Raw genomic sequence first — 24,046 nt, 5'->3', positions numbered from 1 at the left:
AGCCGGCCAGCTCAATAGCTTCCTTATAGAAGGTGCAAACTAAAAAGGCGAAAAAAAACCATGTTATTAAAATCTATCTCCTCCTACAGTTTTTAAGCAATCTTATTCAAATTTTCACAGCTTACTCTTTACTAAATTTTAAATTATTTGAATGTAAGAAATTTTTTTATTTTGAGAAAAAGTTCCCTTTTTCAAAAAAAGGTGTTTATTTTTTGGATTTTAGACCTTAAATTTGTAAAATTCAATTATTTGAAATTCCAACACTCAAAAGCTTTTAAACTGTGTAAGGAATATTTTTTTGAAAATTTGAGGTACCTAGCTTATAAAACCTAGGAGGAAATAGATTTTTAGTGAAATGGACATTTCCGCGTTTTTAGCTTGCGCCTTCCATTAGGTCCCTATGGAACTTCCGGCTTTGACCGCTTATATCTCGAAAAATAATTTGAATTTTGTAAAGTTATAAAAAGAATCTGGTAGCTAAGATAGTATTTTATTAAATAAGGTCAACTTGTAAAAAAGCGTTTAACCCCCTTTAGCCTTAATTGTAAGCATTACTTAAAATGTTCAACTTGTGGCTAGCTGTTCTACTGATTATTAGCTTAAAGTAATTATTTTTTTGGTTTTCCAAAACCTCATTCTGACTCAGGAAAGCTCATAATCACTCAGGTTAATTTTTTTGAATCAAAGAGTGGCAACCCAGATATTAGCTAAAATTAGGTGATATTCTGTTAACCAAAAATCATGGAAAGTTTATAATCTTAGCAAAAAATGTATTTTAGTGTTTTTTATTGTTCTTTTAATTTGAATTTTTTTTTACTGTTCTTTCAATTTCAAGTTTTTCTTTTGTTCTTTCAATTTTAATAAAATTTAAATGTAAATATTGTTCAGAAAATTAGCAAACATACCAGCTAATATTTCTAACTGTTAATCTTAACTAGACCTTAATAACGTATCATAAACTTTCTTATTATTTAATTATTTTAGCAGCACATTAATACTTTTTAGTCTAAATTTTTTTTAAACAATAATTTTTTAAAATTCAAAAGTATATAGTTAGATATAACACAAAAAAAAAACTTCACACAATTATACTTAGTTAGTAGTTAGTTATATAAAATTGCATTATCGTACATAGAAGTTTTTATACTAATTACATTACAAATAGCTTAGAGTATTAAGAATCCGGTTCCGGATCCGGCCAGATATTAATTTGAAAAAAATATCGGGGTCCGGTTATGGTCGGATCTTAATTTAAAAAAAAACCGGACTCGGTTCCGGCCGGATTCTATTTTGAAAAAAAAAAGCCCGGATCCGGGTCCGGCCGGATCCTAATATGAAAAGAAAAGTCCGAATCTGGGTCCGGTACATCACTAGATATAACACTATAAAAATGAGGTTAAGTGATAATACAGCAGTATATTAAGAAAACCTATACTTTACTTTATCCCTAACCCACCTTACCAAAAAATTTTAATCAATACCCTAACTCACATTACAAAAATAAAAAAAAGATATAATTTTTTAAGAAAACAGGTAAGCCGTACTCCAGGGTCCAAAAACAACTCCAATTAACTATTGTTTCAGATAAAGCTATACTTACAAAAAGCTATACAAAAAGGACGAAAGCTTTGCAACTAAAGTGTTTTGGTTATTGTTTCATTAGACAGCTATTTAAGGGCTATTTTTTAGCTTTTTTGTATTATAATTTTTTAACCTTTAAAAAAATAATTGAAACCATAACTTATCAGAAACGCCTTAAATTTGCAGCCTACACCATTTAGTGTTTTATACGCCAAATTTTCGATGTAATCTTTTATCAGCGAGTTCTCTTATAATGAGTCAAAGTTGGTCTTTAAAATAGTATGTACGTCTTCCTAAAAGTCTTTAACTCTTTAGTTTTGCAATTAAATCTTTTATTTTTAATTTTTTTACCAAAAATGATGTTTGAAAAATAATTTTTTGCCTTTATTATCTTGTATCAGCGAGCACTTCTAAAAATATCAAAAAGATTTTCAATGGTACTGGGCCCATTTTATACTATGGGCGTCTTTCTCAAAGTCTGTAGTTTTGCAATTTAGAATTTTGTTTTTAAATTTTTATTTTTTATTTTTAAATGCCGTTATTAAGTAAAATTCATATAGTTAAAACTTGTATACCTAGTGCTTCAGACTTTATATTTTAACAATTGACTCTATGTATAAAGTTTTTTAAAGTTTAACAGTCGCTGATTTTGCAGTTACAAACTAAACTTAGTTACTAATATTATATATAAAACACATATACATATATAAATTAATTATTGGAAGAAAAAAAAAACGCTCAAATAATTAGTCTTAGGACCTGGTGTACGAAAAAACCTTTCTGTTATTAAGTCATACACCAGGATACAGTTTAAAGTCATGTCCAGGACAATTTAACTAATACTTCAAGAGTTTAAATTCATTTTAAATACAAAAACATAATTAAAAATGAAATTATCTTAACTAATACATTTTTGAAACAGAAAAAGTTACTCTATTAAAAATAAGTTTTACGTATTTCAACAGTTTATTTCAATAAGTATTTTATTTAAAAAACCAAAACCATTTGTATCGAAAAATAGAAAATAAATCTAAGCAATAAATAACAACCAAAAAAACAAAAAAATATAAGTTAGAATCTATTATCAAAAAAACGTGAAGTCACTTGACTCAAGTGTTTGTTTTACTAAGAAAAAAATTAATAGCTAGAAACATCTGTGTTGCAGATTTAAACTTATAAAACAAAATAAAAATCACAGTTTAAAAAAAAAGAAAAAAAAATTAAAAGTTAATGTTTAACATGACAACAATAACAAAAAAAAAAAGAATTCTCTTTTATCTCTTTAATATAAATAGGCTGTAACCTAGGCAAATTAAATGGTAGTTTCTTTCAACTGTTGCAACTGATCTGTTGGAATATTATACAGTTATAGTTTGTGTACCTCTATCTAAAACTAAATAAAGAAAACTACTAATACTTCAAATTAGCAGATAGTTTCATTAAAAAGCTGAATTAAACAGTCTGTTTTAAAGCTCTCTGGTATTTGCTTAAATTCTTTGTAACTTAAGCATAAAATATTTGTTGTTATATTTATAAATTGTTTATTTGAATATACTCTTTACTTAGTAAATTGAGCAATATTTTATGGAAAAGACAAATATTCATATAAATAAAAAAATATAATTATTCATTTACTGTACCTCTTTATAGTTATAAAAATGATCAAACTTATATAGATTCTTCGTTTGTTTACAACCGTTAGAATTTTTACCGAAACATGTCAAAAAATGATTTAATTGTTATAAGAATGCTTTATCCAGGGTGGCCACTGGTTTTGGAGAAATTTCTTCCAAGTTTTCTCAATTTTTTCAGGTTTTTGAAAGTAAACGTTTTTAAATCTATTTTTAATTTAAAGTCTATCTATTTAAAGCTCGTGCAAATTTGACTGCTACCTATTTTTTTGTATCTAATAAAAATTTCATCTTTATAAAAACAAAATTGTTAAAACCTCTAGGGTTTTTTTCAAAATTTCTTTCAAATTTTTTTTTTTTCAAGTTCCAGAAATTTTGCAAGCCTGAAAAATAGCAACAGTTTAAATTACTTTTCTGTGCTTAAAAAAATATTGATTTATGTTGTCAATTTACTGCCTATAGTTAGTATATATTTGATACAAAAAAAAAATTTTTGCTACAGAAAACAGGTTCTAAGTTTTGTGTAATCCTAAAAATCATTACTCTGCTGCTGTCTTCTTCGTTTCAAATTAGGTCCAGATGCTAAGATATGCGATTTAATCTTAATTTATGAAGAATGTTTTGAAAAAGTTTATAAATTTAAATTATGATTAATTTATTTAGATACTAGTACTTAAAATATATTGTTTAAAACGGTTTTATTTCTAGGCTACTTTAATACCCTAGATATAAAAAAAAGTTTTATAAACGCAAGTGACATGACCACGATTTAAATGACCTACTTCTATGATCTAAAAATATATTTTACATAACAAAACAGTTGTTACCTTGCATTCAGCGATTATAAATTAAAGTACGTTTACTTAAATGAACTAGTCATTTAACTATGTTTCACAAATTTTAATTAAGGTTTTATAATTAAGTTTGTTTGCAAAGGTGTTTATTAATACACTAGTTCTTGTGTTTTATAGCAACAAACTTATCTGAATACTTTGAACAAGACGAAAAAATTAGTAAATATGCAGTTTATAATAAATAGTAAACATATTTTCTTAAGATAGTAACAAAAGATAAAACTAAGAACTTTACCAATTAATAAATTACGGCATTAAAAAGTGTTTTCTACTAGTCGAAACAGTATAATAGTATTTTTAGGTTATAAGTTTACAATTTTTTTTTAATAGAGACCCTTTACTTGAAGAGACTGTCACCTATACGAATGTGTTAAAACTTTATCAATTTTTTCATACTCAAATATTCTGTGATGGATTATAGAACTTAAATACATTATTAAAAACGTATGATCGAGAAAAATACTATGCTTCACATATTTTTGTTATAAAGGAAGGCTGCAAAAGATTGTTGTGGTGATAGCTTTCTTTATACTATTAATCTCAGGGAAAATCAATGCGGTCAAGTTATTCTTGATATCTTTTATAGTGACTATTTCAGGTCTCCTTGTTAATTCAACAAATAATTTAAAGACATTTCTAATTTAAAGTTGAATTATTACTTACATACACTATGCCAGTATTTCCCTTGATTTTCCAGGGTCGCCAAAGGTTTTTTGGATATTTTATCTGAGCTTTTTGAATTTTTTTTCAGGTTTGTAAAAATACAAGTTTTTTTGTCCAATTTTAGCATAAAATAAAATTTAAGGTAAAAAACTGTGTTACATAGTATATTGATATAAAAAAAACCGTAAAGTTATAATAAATGAAATGTAAATGATACAAAAATGTTGTATAGGATAGAAATTTTGTATCTAATCATAATTTAACTGTTTTATATGTAAATATTGTTCAAAATTCCAGGTTTTTCAATTTTTTTTTTAACTTCTCAAATTCCAGATTTTCCTTTTTTTGCCTAAATTGTCTTATTCCAGGTTATTCCAAGATTTCAGGTTTTATGGCAACCTTGTTTTTTGAAAACAGAATAATTTTTGAAAATAAAGTCTTCTATGTGTATATATAAGAAACTCTGTAATTAATTTTAAAAATCATGAAAACTTATGGGAACAAATCTATGCAGTTAAAACAGAAAATTATAAATTTATCGAGTAAAAAGAAAAAAAAAAACTAAAAAATCATAAAATATTAAAGAGGAAACTATTTATTTAAATCAAAACAATGCAAATATTATGACATTGCAGTTATAAATAATATAAGAACTACAAGCTATGTTTATTTAAAACATGTTTATACTGACATAAAGATGACACAAGCCTTGAATTAATAAATCTAATAAAGAAGAAATACTAATTAGAAGAACATGTTTCAAATCACATAATTTTAATAGGAACAGCTAAGGAAAAATATGTGAACATTGCTATAAGAAGTTGTATAAATGCTGTTTATATCAGAAATGACTAGGTGTGCTATAGAATTTTTTTTTATCTACTACATACGTCAACAAAAAATTAAGTCTACAATAATTCAATACCAATGTTTTGCAAAAGTAAATAAATAAATTTACTCTACTGGTAAAGATAAAAGTCTAAGTAATATTTGTATATAACAAAAATTCCATTACAATTAAAATCTAAATTAGTGTTAGAAAAATATTTATTAAACAGAAATAAAAAATTAGAAAATAGTTATATTTAATGTAGAATCGCAGTTGCATATTATTATATTGCACATTCAAAACAATCAGAAATTACACCAAATTTTTTTAAGGATGTAAGCTCGTAAAAGGCACACATACAGAGAAAAAAAATCACCAATAAATTAAAATTTTAAAACCTTTATTGATGTAAACTGATGTAAATCAAATTTTAACTTGCCGATACAACTAAATCAAATTACTTATACTTCTAAATCTCTATTAAAGAATAATATTATAAAAAGTACTAGCTGTAAAAAGGTTTTTAAACTAATTTGAAAATTTTCAAAGTTTTGATTGATAAAAACCTTTATTGTTTTTGCTTATAGTAATAATAAAAAAATATTTAAAAAATTACACCAAATTTATAGCCAATTTATCTCATAAATCACATAGTTGTTTTTAATATCACTTTACACTGTAAAGTTTACAGTATTAACTAAAAAGGCGAAAATAGACTGTTTCACTTAAAACCTATTTTCTCCTTCTTTTTTTGACAATTTTTTTCTCAAATTTTTATAGTCAGTCTAAATAATATCTAATCCTGTTTAATGTAGAACTACACTTAATTTTGAAATAAAAAGTTTAAATGCATTTGCTTTTGTTATTTTTATATAAATTTTATATTTTTCAACATTCAAAAATTTTTAACACTTGAAATTTTTCAAATTATATTTTCTGAAAACTTGAGGTTAATAGCTCATAAAGTGAGGAAGAAAATCTTCAAGTAAACTTTTAATTTCTGAGAAAATTGAAGATAATTTATTTTTTACATTTTATATCAATTTTTTTTACAAAAACTTCTATATCTCAAAAGTGAAAAAAAATTATGTTCTAGAAAAATTGACTAGAAAAATACAGTTCATACATCACAAATTTCAATGTTAAGTTTTGTACAAAATTATTTACCCTATTCCTTTAATAAATTAAACTAGAAGTTTTACCATATTATTCGTAAAGTATTTTTATAGTAAAACTCAACGAAAACTTTTTATCCAATGTAAAAAAGAGAATTAGAAAATAAAAGTTATTAATAGATAAATTGAATACTTAATTCAAAACTATTAATAAAAGTGAGGTATAAAAATTCCTAGTGATACCGTTTAATTTTGATACTTTAGTTTAACAAAAAACGTATGCCTAGCAATTTTACTTTTTAAATACCATCGATTAATTCAATATTAAGTTTTCTTACAAAAAGCTTGTATTTATCTTTAATAAATAGAAAGACAAAAGCCCATTACAAATAAATCCGAGGCAGCCAAAAGATGAAAATCCAATACTCTGAAACATGTATCCACCTATAAATGGTGAAATGCTCCTTATTAATGAATTAGTTGCCATACTAAATCCAAGCATAGATCCTGTCAATAAAAGTTCTACTGTTTAGTTGTTGACTAAAGCTTATAAAAATTTAATAATATTTTTAGTTATACATAAAATAAGGATAAAAAGTTTACTTATTCTATTTCAACTCTAAAATAAATACAAAACTTTAATAATATATTTTTTAAATAGTTTTTTTGAGGTTATTTAAAAGGTATAAAACTATTTTTTTATTTTTAAAGACTATAAACTACTTCATCCAGATAGTTAATTAGTAAAGTTATAGACTTTAGTTGAATAAAATCTCAGGAGTAATTCAAATTAAGCTAGATTTTTTCAGGAAGATAATTTTATACTTTTATTTATGTTTTATTTTTTGCTAAATTTTGATTACTTATATACTAATCAATTGAATTACAAATTGTAGTGAAAGCAAATAATACCTTATTTAAGTGTAAAATTAACAGAAACAAACACAATTGTTATCATTCAAGTAAAATTTACTTTAGTTTTATGAATCTAAAATTTACAAAATCAAACACCAATAAACAAGGTTTAACAGCATATAGGTTATAAAATAACTTATTGATTGCAATATGAAACACTACATTTTGTTCTAATAATATTTTCTTTATATTTTCTTACTTTTTATCTGTATTCTATACATTGGATATTTATGATTTACTTTTTAAGTTGGAAACTAGAAACAAGTAAAAATACAATAAGTATTTAAAAAAATTAAAACATATTCATCTTAAAAAAAAAAAAATCTAGTAATTTCAATATTAATAAATTTTATGGCATTACAAAGGTGAATACGATGTTTGATAGCATTTCCTTTATACATTACTCTAATAAAAATAAATAAAAATCATTTAAACATTTATATATCTGAATATTTTTAAGTATAGTCATAACCATTTAAAAAAAAAAATATTACTTTAAAAATAATTTAGGAAAATTATCTTAAAAATATAGTTAAGAGCAAAGGGGGTAAGGCTTTATTTACATGTTGATCTTATTTTAAAGATCTTTAACTTAGCGATCAGTTGCTTTTTATGTTTTTCTTTTAATATGAAACTTAGTCTCTGAGATATGAAAGAATAATGTAGGAGAGTTCAATAGGATCCTTATGGAAGGGCCTAGTTAAAAAGGCAATTTTTTTTTAAATCAATCTTCTCCTACAGTTTTTAAGCAATCTTTCTCAAACTTTTTGAATATAATCTATATTTAAAAATAAACAATTCTACTGAAGGAATTTATAAAATTTTGAGTGATTTTTTTTCTATCTACTTTTGATCATAAAACTTTTATTTTTTTAATCATAATAAATTTCACAGTTTTATTTCTTTATTAAACTAAAATATGTTTCTGTTTTTAAACAAATTAACACACTTCAACGGAGCTATGAAAGTATACATGTTAGTTTGAAAAAAAAAGAGTACTGTGAATTTGAATAAAATTTGTTAATATTATACATTCAAGTGAACTTGCTTCGCTAGGGTCTCTTTTAGCGAACGATTATTTTTAAATTTTAAATATTCATTTTTTAAATCGTTATCATCGAATTTAACTGTTCAAAATAATCGTTTGCTAACAAAAGATCCTAGTGAAATAACTTTACTGTACTTAATATCATACTGTTCATAATATATACTTAATATCATCGAATTTATTCTTTTAATCAAAAAACAACTCTTAAAAATTTGAGTTTAAAAATAAAGGAAAAGATAAATTTTATAAAATCTTTAAATTTTCCAGTAAATTGACCATGAAAAAATTTCGATCCGTTCGTTTGTATAGAAAAATTGTTAAAAAAATTGTTATATCTCAAGTCAAAATAAATTGAAATTTTTTATTAAAAAAAAATATATAGTTTATACTTTGAAATTTCATATGAGCCAATGCAAATTTTTCTAAAAAACTTACCCTTACCCCCATATGCCCTTAAAATTATCGATTAAAGATATACACTAACGAAAGCTATTAATCAAATACATAATATTTTATTAATAAACTTCATAGCTTCATCACTCCATAAAAATTGAGTAACTTAAAGAAAAACAAACGTTTAAAAACTAGCAGCTAACCCGTATCAGCGCTTGAAACATGTTTAGTAAGTAGCGTCTGTGTAGCTGTAGTATAAACTGCACCTGACATTACCATGGGAAGCGTTACTATACAGAACAATAAGATGCTCTTACCAGCTACAAATGCTAGTAAAGCATACGATGCAGTTAAAACTACTACAGACGTTTTTACCATAATGACATCACTATAGCCTTGTTTTTTGATCCAATTGAGAACAAATCCTTGAGTTAGCTATAAGTTGCATGAAATGGTAAGTTAAACATAACATTAAACTTCTAAAAAAAATTATAAAACAACTTTGTAATGGTGTATGACTTTGTAAAATCACAGAAAGTTAACAATCTAATCCTCTAAAAAACTTATAGCAATAAAGATAGCTTACAAAAGTTGTTTGTTTCAAATAATGTTTTTAAAATAGATTATTGAATACAAAATATTACGGTTTCTGTAATAAAAAAAGATATGCAATGCTATTATTTGAAAATGGGAAAAAAATTATTTACCTATTTTTTAAATAAAAAATAAATCTAACTTATCACAAGTATTATTGTTTACCATAAGTGATGTACTTTTATTTTTTTTTATATGAGACAAAAATAATAATACTTTATTATCAATCTAACAAACGTTAATCTTTTATAGCAGCATCATCAAAACATTAAAACTGTAGTTTTTTCTTAAGTTACAAGTATTATCTTTGTGATAAGCATTATGGATATAATTTGAGATCTTCAAAATTAAATTATACATTTAAATCATATAAACCAAAGCTCTCTGGATTATATTTTGATAAAATAGAAAAGCTATTCACGTTAAGAGTAGAAAATATATTGATATCATAGACATTTTTTACAACTTATAAAAACTATACTGTAGCAATTTGCAAAAGAATATTTTTTATAGAAGTAAGTAGCATATTTGAATTTAAAAATAAGAGAACATGTATTGATATAAGTCTAATTCAAAAATATTTATATCTATTCAAGATTAATATCTTACATTTACATAGTCTAAAATATTCCTAAAACTTAGATGTAAAAACCATACTAAACAACTGGTTTTGTTAAAACATTACTAAATTTTTAGTTTATATTCTATTTAATCAAAACAAATAACCATAGTAACAACTCCTATGAAAGATAGCACATAGCCGTTGAGATCAGCAGACAAAGTGAAATGTTCCATCATAATCAAGCTGAACATAGAGTGAAAAACTCCGATAGGAAGCCCAGACACTAATTTAACCAACATGATATTTCGAACTTGCTGATTTTTCAAAACTACACGTTGAAACAAAGCCAAATTAAAAAATGATTGTTTGTCCTGCTTAAATTTATTTTCACTATCAGTTGAACAATCTTCTTTTTTTACCTTAAAAATAATTGAAGAATTAATATGCTTTTACATTTTTTTTAAGCTTTGAACTAATCATTTTAGAACTGGAAAATTATGACAATCAAAAATAATACACATTTCAAACTTTTATATTATAAAACATAATACTTATAAGATAATTATAAGTTACTTTGGAACACTAAACTAACTTTTAAAACTTTAGTATCTTTAGGAATGCAAAAATAAGAGATTACAACGCTGGCTAAACTACCGAAAGCAGCAACATAGGCAGCAGCTTGCTCACTTGCGTGTTTCACACAGAACCCACCAACAACTGGCCCTATCACCATTCCCAAACCATAAGATATACTCAATCTACCTAAACTAGTAGACCTCTGGTCGTAGCTTGTGATGTCCGTAATTACCATTTGTGCAGCTGAAAATTTTATAGACTTTTTTTTTTAACTACGTAAATATACTTCACAGCACAAAGGGTTAAATTTTTGTATATAATTTTACAGTTGTAGCTTTATAATATACACATGTGGCATATAAACTTGTTAATAATTTATTATTTTTGAGAATAAACAATTACTCAGTTTCACCGCAGAGCGGATTTTCAAATTGCAAATCTGTAGTAAAATAATAATATTAAAAATGACAAATACTTAAAAATTGGTTTGAGTTAAGCTTATATAAAAAAATTTAAAAAAAAAAATTAAAAAAATTAAGAATTATATTAATGTAGAACAACCTTTAATTTCAAAACTATCACATTATAGTCTACAAACAATACAATTAAACCATAGTATACTGTGGGGTATTGTTATCTAATGGATTTAAAGAGATAAAAACTTTTACAGAGTTAGAAGATATGGAGTAGTATATACATATTATGCACACAGTTCTAATAATAAATTAATAAAAATGTTCAAAATAAATCCAGGGAGTAAGCATTAAAAAATTTTTTGAAAGCATTGTTGTTGTTATTGTTAACAGAGTTGTATTATGATGACAAAGTATAAAATGGCTTTTTGTGAAAAATTTTAGATAAGCGAAAAATAGAATGAGGGTTAGATTTCAGATGTAAAATTTAAAAAATAAGATAAAAAATTGCATATTTTTAGTTGAGAGATAATTAAAGAGAGTATAAACTACTAATAATTCAACTCAAGAAGAAAAAAATATATATATATACTAATTTTCCAATAATTATGATTTACAACTGGAAATGGGTATATCATAATGTATGCACAATTTATCTTATATCTTAATAAAATATATTTAACTAATCAACAGACTTGAGAAAAAAAAATAAAAATAAAATAAATAAATAAAAAATAAAATAGTTTTAACAGTTTAAGACTGAGAATGGGAATAATATTATAATACATGCACAAATAATAAAATATTTTTAAAAATATTTTTATTTTTATAAAATTGATACCTATGTGAGATATAAATTATAAATATTCATTTAAGTAATGTGGGCATTGGGTTATCAGTTCGTTTCTCTTGTTTAAGGTTTTTCTTTTGTCTGCTAGGGCTATATGGAGTCTTTCTAGGTTACATAAAGTGCACATGTTAGTATGGTTTGTGTTAGATTTTACTGATTCTACTATTTTCCATTCAATTGAGTATTTTATATGGTTACTGTATAGATCCCATAGGTGATTTGCAAGTTGGGTACAATTTTTGGGTTTGCTTTTAAAAGGTTTTGGGAAAGAGGTTTTGTGTTCATTATATCTAGACTTAAATGTTCTTTTGGTTGAACCAATATAAATTTTGTGGTCGTTTACGGATGTGGAGACTTTAGCTTGATATATTACATTACTTAGGCAACACTTGTTATCAACGGGGCAGTTTGTTTTTATTCTACAATTACAAAGTTTTTCGTTTTTATCTGATTTTTTCGTGAGTTTTTTGTTGTGGGAATTTATAAGGGCCATAATATTAGGAGTGCAGCAGTATGATATCTTTATAGAATTTCTATTGATTATTTTGTGATAGGTGGTGTCTTTCTTAAAATGTTTATCTACTAAATCCAGGAAAAGTTTGCCAATTTTAGTCTGTACAGATTTACAAAAGGGGGGATTGTAATAAATGCAATTTCTTTTTCTAATTTTGTTAATGTTTGTACTATTAAATTGTTTGTAGGTTAAATTATATTTAAAATTACTTTTATTTAATGCGTTTTGGTATAAGCCTTTGATGTTATTAAAAACTTCTTCATTTTTAGATAGTTTGCATAATCTTTTTTCAATCATTTTTGGTATATTGTTACGTATATTTTTAGGGTGGTTGGAATTGTTGTTGATGTAGCTAGTTTTGGAATTAGGTTTACGGTAGGGACTGTAGGTGTTTAGGGATAGGTCCAGGGAGACGTCAAGAAATTCTGTACTAGTGTTGCCAATATCTATTGTAATTTCAAAACCTATTGAAGACATTTTTTTTATAAGGGACTTTTTAATTTTTTCAAGTGTGGTTCCAGAGGATTGTTTTATAATTGCAAGACCATCATCTCTATATAAGCCTATATTTGATGGGCCTGTGATTGGGGATATTTCGCTTAGGATGTATAATCCTATTAAGTCGCAGACCTCGGCGCCCTGGAATGAACCCATAGCTATATCAAAGTTATTGTTATTTGTTTTTTTGGTCCAGATTCTGTTGTCATAAAATATAATGGTTTGGCAAGTGTGCATAAGGGTGTCTATTTCTTGTTTGTTGAAGGATGTGTATTTTGAAGGATGATGAATATTCAATAAAGCCTAATGATCCAACAATTAAAATTAATGAAGAAGCTACTAAAATATTATCCAACTATAATACAAAAAATAGAAAGATTCCCAAGTTCCTCAAAGCTGAAGCATTCATAACTGTCAAGGACCACAAACCTAATTTCCCCCATAACATTAGTTGCAGAACAATCAACCCATCAAAATCTTTTCTTGGTAAAATTGCTAAAATAAATTTACAAACCCACATTGACAAAATAAGATCAAAATCAAATCTTACCCAATGGTTAAATTCTGAAGAAGTTATAAAGTGGTTCAATAATTTCAATGATAAATCCCATAAATGCTTCATTAATTTTGATATAAAAAATTTTTATCCTTCAATAAAAAAAGAACACCTCACCAAAGCTATTAAATTTGCAGAAAAATACACATCCTTCAACAAACAAGAAATAGACACCCTTATGCACACTTGCCAAACCATTATATTTTATGACAACAGAATCTGGACCAAAAAAACAAATAACAATAACTTTGATATAGCTATGGGTTCATTCCAGGGCGCCGAGGTCTGCGACTTAATAGGATTATACATCCTAAGCGAAATATCCCCAATCACAGGCCCATCAAATATAGGCTTATATAGAGATGATGGTCTTGCAATTATAAAACAATCCTCTGGAACCACACTTGAAAAAATTAAAAAGTCCCTTATAAAAAAAATGTCTTCAATAGGTTTTGAAATTACAATAGATATTGGCAACACTAGTACAGAATTTCTTGACGTCTCCCTGGACCTATCCCTAAACACCTACAGTCCCTACCGTAAACCTAATTCCAAAACTAGCTACATCAACAACAATTCCAACCACCCTAAAAATATACGTAACAATATACCAAAAATGATTGAAAAAAGATTATGCAAACTATCTAAAAATGAAGAAGTTTTTAATAACATCAAAGGCTTATACCAAAACGCATTAAATAAAAGTAATTTTAAATATAATTTAACCTACAAACAATTTAATAGTACAAACATTAACAAAATTAGAAAAAGAAATTGCATTTATTACAATCCCCCCTTTTGTAAATCTGTACAGACTAAAATTGGCAAACTTTTCCTGGATTTAGTAGATAAACATTTTAAGAAAGACACCACCTATCACAAAATAATCAATAGAAATTCTATAAAGATATCATACTGCTGCACTCCTAATATTATGGCCCTTATAAATTCCCACAACAAAAAACTCACGAAAAAATCAGATAAAAACGAAAAACTTTGTAATTGTAGAATAAAAACAAACTGCCCCGTTGATAACAAGTGTTGCCTAAGTAATGTAATATATCAAGCTAAAGTCTCCACATCCGTAAACGACCACAAAATTTATATTGGTTCAACCAAAAGAACATTTAAGTCTAGATATAATGAACACAAAACCTCTTTCCCAAAACCTTTTAAAAGCAAACCCAAAAATTGTACCCAACTTGCAAATCACCTATGGGATCTATACAGTAACCATATAAAATACTCAATTGAATGGAAAATAGTAGAATCAGTAAAATCTAACACAAACCATACTAACATGTGCACTTTATGTAACCTAGAAAGACTCCATATAGCCCTAGCAGACAAAAGAAAAACCTTAAACAAGAGAAACGAACTGATAACCCAATGCCCACATTACTTAAATGAATATTTATAATTTATATCTCACATAGGTATCAATTTTATAAAAATAAAAATATTTTTAAAAATATTTTATTATTTGTGCATGTATTATAATATTATTCCCATTCTCAGTCTTAAACTGTTAAAACTATTTTATTTTTTATTTATTTATTTTATTTTTATTTTTTTTTCTCAAGTCTGTTGATTAGTTAAATATATTTTATTAAGATATAAGATAAATTGTGCATACATTATGATATACCCATTTCCAGTTGTAAATCATAATTATTGGAAAATTAGTATATATATATTTTTTTTTCTTCTTGAGTTGAATTATTAGTAGTTTATACTCTCTTTAATTATCTCTCAACTAAAAATATGCAATTTTTTATCTTATTTTTTAAATTTTACATCTGAAATCTAACCCTCATTCTATTTTTCGCTTATCTAAAATTTTTCACAAAAAGCCATTTTATACTTTGTCATCATAATACAACTCTGTTAACAATAACAACAACAATGCTTTCAAAAAATTTTTTAATGCTTACTCCCTGGATTTATTTTGAACATTTTTATTAATTTATTATTAGAACTGTGTGCATAATATGTATATACTACTCCATATCTTCTAACTCTGTAAAAGTTTTTATCTCTTTAAATCCATTAGATAACAATACCCCACAGTATACTATGGTTTAATTGTATTGTTTGTAGACTATAATGTGATAGTTTTGAAATTAAAGGTTGTTCTACATTAATATAATTCTTAATTTTTTTAATTTTTTTTTTTAATTTTTTTATATAAGCTTAACTCAAACCAATTTTTAAGTATTTGTCATTTTTAATATTATTATTTTACTACAGATTTGCAATTTGAAAATCCGCTCTGCGGTGAAACTGAGTAATTGTTTATTCTCAAAAATAATAAATTATTAATTATCAATCTCCTATTAGTGGATAGATTACTGTGTCTTATTTATTTGTTCTAAACTCTCTAGTTATATAAACTTGTTGTTTATCAAAATGGCAATCAGTTCATATTTTTCACTTTTATGAAACAGTTTTATTCAAAAAAATAAAACAGTTTAGTTAATTAAATGTTCATTTTTTAAAATAAAAAATTAAAGAACATTAAAAAATAAATTCATTAATACTTTATCTCAACTTTCCATACTTTGGTCAGAAAAACTATTATTTATATTCATCAAGTTCTTACAAGACAAAAACAAAATTTATACTTTTTTTTACTTTATTGTCAAAACTAGAACCCGTCATAGAAGTTCAAGAGTAGGTTTTATTTTCTAAAATCTAAGAACTAAACTTCAATTACTACAAACTATTAGCAAACGCATCAAAACTTAAAAAAAAAACATCTATAAAGGTTAGAACTTTAATGTAGTACTTTTTCTGTACTAAATGTTTGTAATGCACAATAAATTGTAAATGAGGTCTATAGTAGTTATCTCAATGTCTTTAGATGAGCAAATTTACTTTGTTTTTTATTTAATACCATTTTGACTAGAAAAACTGCAATTGGCAAAGTACACAATTAACTTATTTAAAAAAAAAAAACTTACCTTGCATAGAATGCATAAAAATTGAAGGTAATCTTGAAAGAAAAACAATTGTCACAGTTTTAGCTGAACCAAGCAGTAAATAACTGAAAAAAGCTGATAAAAAGGAAAGCATCATTGCATTTCTACTTCCAAATAAATCTCCAAGCCTTAAATAAATTGTTTTTCTAATTATCTATTAGAAAAAATTTCACAGAAACAATTATAAAGTTGTAGTCTTTAAATATTTTTTTTAATGTTTAAAGTTGTACATGTGTAAAAGTTAATATTGTAAATTATTATAAATTTAGTTTTAATTTGTTTAGCTATATTAAAAAATTATTTAACATACTGATTAGTGGAAAAAATCTGGTGGAATAAACATAATTTATTACTATAGCTTTCTTCTAAAATATTTAAAACTGAACCTGAAAAAATTGTCAGAGAAGTAAACAGTTGCCATTGAAAATTAAAAAAAAGTTTACAGAGGAAATAAAAACCTTATTTTTTAGAGCTTAACATTAAAAAACATACCACAAACTAATAAAGTGAACTGAAATAAAAGTACTGTAAAAAATACATTAAAAAACAAAACTGCATATCACATGTTCTTGTAACAGCTCAACATGAGCTAAAACAACTTAACTAGATTATCAGGGGAGCGGGTCAGAATGACACAGCGACAAAATGACACGGTGCGTCACTTTGGCACGGCGACAAAATGACACAGTGCGTCACTTTGGCACGGAGGGTCATTTTGGGACAGCGACAAAATGACACGGTGGGTCACTCTGGCACGGTGCGTCACTTTGGCACAGAGGGTCACTTTGGCACAGCGACAAAACGACACGGTGCGTCACTTTGGCACGGAGGGTCACTTTGGCACAGCGACAAAACGACACGGTGCGTCACTTTGGCGCAGCGACAAAATGACACGGTGCGTCACTTTGGCACGGAGGGTCACTTTGGCACAGCGACAAAACGACACGGTGCGTCACTTTGGCGCAGCGACAAAATGACACGGAGGGCCACTTTAGCACAGCGACAAAATGACACGGTGGTTAATAAGGGAGGGAACGATTTGTTGTGAATCTTCAATCTTCATTGGTATGGACAACGATCTTATTTTTCTGAAAACTTTTCGGTTTCCTGTCTTCTAACCGGTTTTGTAGAATCAGCAACAATCTTATTGATTAACTTTAAAAACAAAGACCGCAGGAATTTTTGATTGTGACTATATAAAATAAAGTGAAACACTTAATGTTTATACATTTTATTGTCCATCGTCGTACTTATAAAAAATATACTCATTTTTAAGCAGTAGCAATGTGTTAGGTGTGCTTAAAAGCTGTGTTTAATAAACGAAATATAATTATTTATATCAAACAACGTTCACAAAGATGCAAAAGCAGCAACTTTTTAAACAAAATACGACTGCTAAAATTAAAGGAATTTATTTTTGATTTCTTTCGAATGGAAAAACTTAAACACAGTTTTGTACTAGAACTTGAAACGAGTAATAAAAATTAGAAAACGACTTGCCATTTTACGACTAAAAAGATAAAAATTCATATAAACATATTTTTTAAACTTTAGCAACATTCTGATTTAGAAAATACAATCTACATTTAAGATCAATCATTCAGCACATCAAAACAATAAACTAGTAGATGTAAACACAGAGTAAAATTTGTTTTAAAAACTAAAACTCAGACGTTATCGAAAACAACTTTTCTGCTGTTGTAATTCTAAATTCTAATGCGGTTCTTATTTTACGTTTTTATGCTTAAAAAAAGTAATACTTGCGCTCTTTTGGCGACTTAATAGGTTGCAATTTTAAACTAAAATACTGCGTTCCCTGACGATTTACGTTAGTAGCAAAATCTTCAAAAAATCATTGTGAACTTGACTTAAAAGCAAAATAAAACAAGTAAACTAAAATAAGAAATTTAAAATTATGCTTGATAGGAACTAATCATGAATTAATTTCCAAATTTTTTCCAGGTTTTCCTAATTTCTTCCAGGTTTTTAAAAGTACGCATTTTAGGTCTATTTTTAAATTTAGGACTGTTTATTTTAATTATTTGCTTTTAGACAAGTTTATTATATATTTTCAATACAGAGTTTTAAATAAACATCCTAACTTATTAACTTTTTTTGAATATTTTTTTGTATGTTTTTGGAAATTTAGGACTTTACATTAAACATTTTTAACTGCTCGTAATAGATTGTTAAAGCATGTAATTTACGACTCGATAACTGAAATGTTCTTTGGTATAACTTTTCGAGCAATAACCTTTTGTCGTTTAAAAAACAGTAATAGAAAAAGTTTTATGTTTAAACAAACTACTGGTTAAAATATTAAACATATTTAATATAACTGGCTAGTTACTACAAAACCAGCTTAACTTTTTATTTTTAAAAATTAGAGTTAAAACACGCATGACTTATTCTTACAACGAAATAACTCTGTATTAAATTAAATCTTAGTTAATTTTTATAACAATTCCTGATACTAATTAATTAAACGTTCAACAAAAAGTACTAAATTTTACTCATTACACAAACATGAAAAGTCGTGAAACGTAAAAAATAAAACTTAAGAACATTTTTGTTTTTATACTATGACTTAAACTTTAAAGCATTGTATCATATATAGTTTCGAATGTATCAAGCTACTATAGTTTGGAAAAAATATAATAAATTTTTTGTTTAACTAATTCCTATCAAAATTTTACAATTAGAAGTTATATTACTGAAGAAGTTTAGTTTTGCTTATAAGTTTGTCGCTGTGTCAAAGTGACGTATCTTGTCATTTTGTCGCTGTGCCAGACGCACCGTGCCTAAGTGACGCACCGTGTCGTTTTGTCGCTGTGCCAAAGTGACCCTCTGTGCCAAAAGAACGCACCGTGTCATTTTATCGCTGTGCCAAAGTGACGCACCGTGTCATTTTGTCGCTATGCCAAAGTGACGCACCGTGTCATTTTGTCGCCGTGCCAAAGTAACCCTCCGTGTCAAAGTGACGCACCGTGCCAAAGTGACGCACCGTGTCATTTTGTCGCTGTGTCATTCTGACACCCACCCATTATCAGGGTTGTCCTTTTTAAAAGCAAAAAGCTAGGCTGAGTGAACAAAAACTAGCCTGAGTTTATAAGCTAAATTTCAAAAATTAGGAATAGTCTAATCTAGAAAAACCAATTAACAAATAAAACTAATTTTAAAGTTTTTAAAACTAGCATGGGATTTAGGTAGAACTCTAAACTAGTCTGAGTTTTGCAACAAGCGTAAAAAATTCTAATTGTTCCTTTTTTTTAATGCTGCGTTTGTTGCAATTGGATACAATAAATTATAAATATAAACTCTCAATCACACAACTTCGAAATGGAATGATCAAAGATTATGTTAACTTAAGCCTGTCTCATGGCACAAAAAAGTCTAGGCTTTGGCTCTTAGAGACTTTTGCTTTCTTTGAAAAAATTATAAATAAATTTTTTTGTTTATGTAGACAAAAATATAAAAGATATAAATTCATAAAAATAACCTTCCGAAAACTGGTCCTCCAGCAAGTTGAACTACAGCAAACACAGTTTGTAAATATCCAAATGTTACTGAGTTTACTCCCAGACTTTTCGTTATGAACTGCAAATTTATTAAATTATTCTTTTAAAATATAAACTATTTAAACTTAATATTAAATTAAACTTAATATTAAACTTAAAACAAAATATTTTGTCTCAAAATTTGTTTTTAGAATTTTATTACTTTTAACTATTTTATAAATTCAGTTTTCTACCACAATACTTGTTTCCTTCTTTCAAAGTAAAGAAAGCACAAAGTTTTTCTGTGTTGAAACTAGTACATAATTATCTAGAACTAATTTTAAAACAAAAATTTTTTTTACCAGAATAGCGAAATTTTTAAAACTAAATATTACTTACCTTAAAATCTAAGTTTTATCTACATAACAAACACTAATTTTCATTAAGTATTTAGCTGCAGAAGTAACATTCAAATCTTGACTGATTCACTTACTGTTTAATAACTTTTCAGAAAATTGGAACATGAGATTATCTAACTTAGTCATTTCAGTTTCTGTCTATGCTTTATTAGATTTAAAGGCATATGGAGGGATCCAGCATTTTTTTTAGAAAAATTAATATTGGCTTTTATTTCAAAGCTGAGAGTATATATAGAGGATACTTTTTATAGAACAAAAAACTCAATTAACTTTTGAGATATATCAAGTTTTGTAAAAAAATTCTGATACAACCGTATGGAATCAAAAATTTTCAAGGTCAATTTTTTTCCGATGTTGAAAAATTGCTATAAATCTATCTCCTCCTTAATTTAAAAAGCAATTTAATTTAAAATTTCAGGAAACGTACTTTTCAATATTAAAAACAACTTGTAAGCAAGCGGATTTAGAAAAAGGCGATAAAAAAAATTATGACAAATAAAAAACATTTATTTTTGTTTAACTTTTATAAAATAAAAAATCAGCTTCCTAAAGGTGTTGAAAATTTATCAATGATTAATCTAAAAAAGTTTTAAAACAATTGCCCAAAAACTGAAGGAGAAGATAGATTTTAGCGTAATAGTGTATTTTTGCCCTTTTAGTTTCCGCATCCCATAAAAAACCTACTGAACACTCTAACTTCGATCTAACACTTATCTATCGATTATATATTAAAAGTTACTTTTAATTTCAAAAAACGATAAAAAGTTACATCTAGCTTATCTAATTAATTTAGAAATAAGATTAAATCAGAAAAAAAAAACTGTTTAAACCCCCCACGGCCTTAATAGAGATATATGTTATCATTAACTCAAGTGAGACTACATAGTTTGAGTTTTTTGTTAGTTTAGAAGTTTCAACTGGTTTTGTTTTCGTATGTTTGTACTTATAAGCACCATGTAATATTTAATAAGGTGGAAAAGTTCAGAATTAAGGAAGCTTCATTTTCCGCTTAAAAAACAGATTTGAACCCAAAATTAAGGCCTAAATACTAACTATAAAGGAAGTTAAATCACTACCATTGGAAACTGACGTTAAAATTTTATCTACAACCCAACTTTTTATTCAAACATATATAGTTCTTTAGAAATTTTAAACTAAGTAGACGATTGGTCACCAGATACATCTAGATGTAGATTTTACCACTTAAAAGTTTAGCCCATAAGAGGCTGCAGAACTACTCCTAATTTATTACAAGTTATTACTGGATATCTCGAATTGACTGTATGTTCAACGTTGATTAGATGTTCCACATTGATCGGTGGATTTTTCTTGTTGACCATTGGATTTTTATTACAGCTATTAATGTAGTCCTAGAGGGCCTATAGGAGCTACTGTTAATATCTACGGGGGGTTGCGCGTCTAAGTTAGGGGGAAGTGAGTTAGAACTTGTAGGTTCCATGTGGGAGCTACTAGGTAAAGAAGATGCTCTGCCTGCGTCTCTTTTTTCTGCTAAGCGTTTGGACCTTTTTAAACCTGGTGTCAGTAAGTTACTTACAATATTAGGGAATGGGTTTCCTGAGTTTCCTGAACTCATATCGTTAATTATAACTTTAATGAAACTATTAATGAACTTAATTAATATAGTTTAAATGTGATGTGAATTTATTCAAGTTAAAGAACACAGCTAAATCTGTAATAGTGAATAGACAAAACTGCGAATAAACGATAACAAACAAATAAATTCTGATGACAAAAATATGTGTTATTATGACAACTAGAAAATTAGAAGTGAAGTGCATTTTAAAATTTGTTTACATTTTTAGTAAAAGATTACGTGGCCAAGTTAATATTGACCCTCTCGCGCCACCTGGCGGAGATTTTAATAACAAAAATACAATTTTGGTTACATTAATTTCATCAATTCAGCTAGCCAGTTTTCAAATTTTGTCAGTAATCGATGGCGACAACAAGATTACGTAGCTTGTCTTGCGTACATTTGAATTGCTAATTCCTTCGTCAGTTCAGAAGGTTATACTACAACTTAAAAGCCTCTCCCTTTCTAATAAACATTAGCCATGTCTCTTGACTGATCTTTTTGTTAACTCTTAGTAAATGTGTTGTACTTATAACACCTTTAAACCTTGGAGAACATATGAAATGAATGAGTTGTTGTTTTGTTTGGCTTTAGTGACAATATACCTCATTTTTCCAGTCTTCATCCTTAGTTGGAATGTGTACAACATCATCTTATAGCTTCAAAATTTTAAGTGCGTTGGTCATTGTACATTTGCTCTCAAGACCACAAGCTCCAGGAAAATCAGGTGCAATAAAACTGAGGGGGATTTCGTTGTCCTGCACAACAGGAAATTAAATAGGCAGTCTTTATCCTTTCCTTCACTATATTTAATGTAAATTTGTTCATTATTATTAAAACAATAAAAGTTCGTTCATGAAAAATAACTCCTTAGTTAATTTGTCAAGTTTATTTACTTTTAAGTAGTGAACAATCTGCAAATAGAACAATTGCTGATGAAATAAAATATAATGAGCTACATAACTAACTCTACAGATGTTAAGTCGAGAATGAAAAAGATGTTCAGTAAGTTTAGTTAAAAGTTTCTAATATAAATGCTAACATCTTTTGCAATAGAAACATACATTAAGTTAAGATAAAATGTGAATCCCTGCTAATATAATTTAGCATCTGAAACATACAAACGGAAGATGTTTTATTTTTGGATGAAAATAAAGCCTAACTAAATGATTACAAATAAAATTTTAAAGAATAGGATAGAAATTTAAATAAAGTAAAAAGAGTATATGTGAAAAATATTTGTGTTTTATTTTTTAATTTAGTAACTTTAGTAAAAATAATCATTTTACAAGGTTAGAAAACTATGAACACTACCAAAATTTTGTTTTATTTATAAAAAAAAAAATTTTCTGCAGCAAAAAAAAAGATAATAAAAAAGTTTAACAGTTACTTATTATATAGTTAATTTTAATAGGAAACTAGCTCTTTATCTATTTTGAATTCTTTTATATTTAGAATAATAAGTTATCAAAAAAAAAAACACAATTTAATTTTGTATTGTAAATAAGTATAAAAACTAAGTTTAAGTAGTTATTCAAATTATTGCATAGCTTGCTTCATTGATATTATATATATATGCATTGAGCCTAAAAATACTATGGACCTAAAAACATATTTTAATTTAAGTAGAGTAATATGATAAACTAACTGGTAAAGTGCCAATTTGTATCCAAAAGCACAGCGCATATAGAACCACGTTTAAATTTGTGTAAATAAAAGCTTCCTTACGAAGATGTTCTTTGCTAGTTGAGAACATCATAACAACTTTTTTTTATATTATATAATTAGAGTCTAAAAAGCAAAATTATTATAATTTTTATAAGATGTTATATTCTGATTGTTATCTAATATTAATAAATTAAAGTTTGACTTTGTTTTACTACGATAAAATAACAAATAGTTTTAAAAACAATAATTTTTTCATGTAATAGTTTTAGGAAGTTTTTTAAAACAAGTCAATAAA

At 26.3% G+C, this 24,046-nt stretch overlaps 1 protein-coding gene across 1 annotated transcript; it reads right to left on the bottom strand.

Moving 5' to 3' along the window:
- Positions 1 to 6,895: 6,895 nt before the first annotated feature.
- Positions 6,896 to 23,870, bottom strand: LOC145834158 (solute carrier family 22 member 18-like). Its single transcript, XM_082941521.1, has 7 exons — positions 23,732 to 23,870; positions 20,073 to 20,170; positions 16,556 to 16,701; positions 10,778 to 11,004; positions 10,350 to 10,604; positions 9,233 to 9,464; positions 6,896 to 7,180 (listed from the first exon to the last, which is right to left on the bottom strand). The coding sequence occupies exons 1-7, from the start codon at positions 23,840 to 23,842 to the stop codon at positions 7,008 to 7,010; spliced, it is 1,242 nt and encodes a 413-aa protein (XP_082797647.1). The 5' UTR covers positions 23,843 to 23,870; the 3' UTR covers positions 6,896 to 7,007.
- Positions 23,871 to 24,046: the final 176 nt, after the last annotated feature.

This window comes from Thalia democratica, chromosome 4 (genome assembly GCF_965202585.1).
Source record: "Thalia democratica chromosome 4, ktThaDemo2.hap1.1, whole genome shotgun sequence".
NCBI lineage: Eukaryota > Metazoa > Chordata > Thaliacea > Salpida > Salpidae > Thalia > Thalia democratica.
The sequence above is the reverse complement of the archived record's forward strand: the minus strand, read 5'-3'. Positions and strand labels throughout refer to the sequence as shown.

What these genes read in the sequence shown, in the direction of transcription:
- LOC145834158 (XM_082941521.1), bottom strand. Translation starts at nt 23,842, where the DNA reads ATGATGTTCTCAACTAGCAAAGAACATCTTCGTAAGGAAGCTTTTATT. An exon ending in GGAGGACCAGTTTTCGGAAG is followed by an intron (nt 16,702 to 20,072) that starts GTTATTTTTATG and finishes AATTTATTTAAG; the next exon opens with GCTTGGAGATTTATTTGGAA. An exon ending in AAGATACTAAAGTTTTAAAA is followed by an intron (nt 10,605 to 10,777) that starts GTTAGTTTAGTG and finishes ATTATTTTTAAG; the next exon opens with GTAAAAAAAGAAGATTGTTC.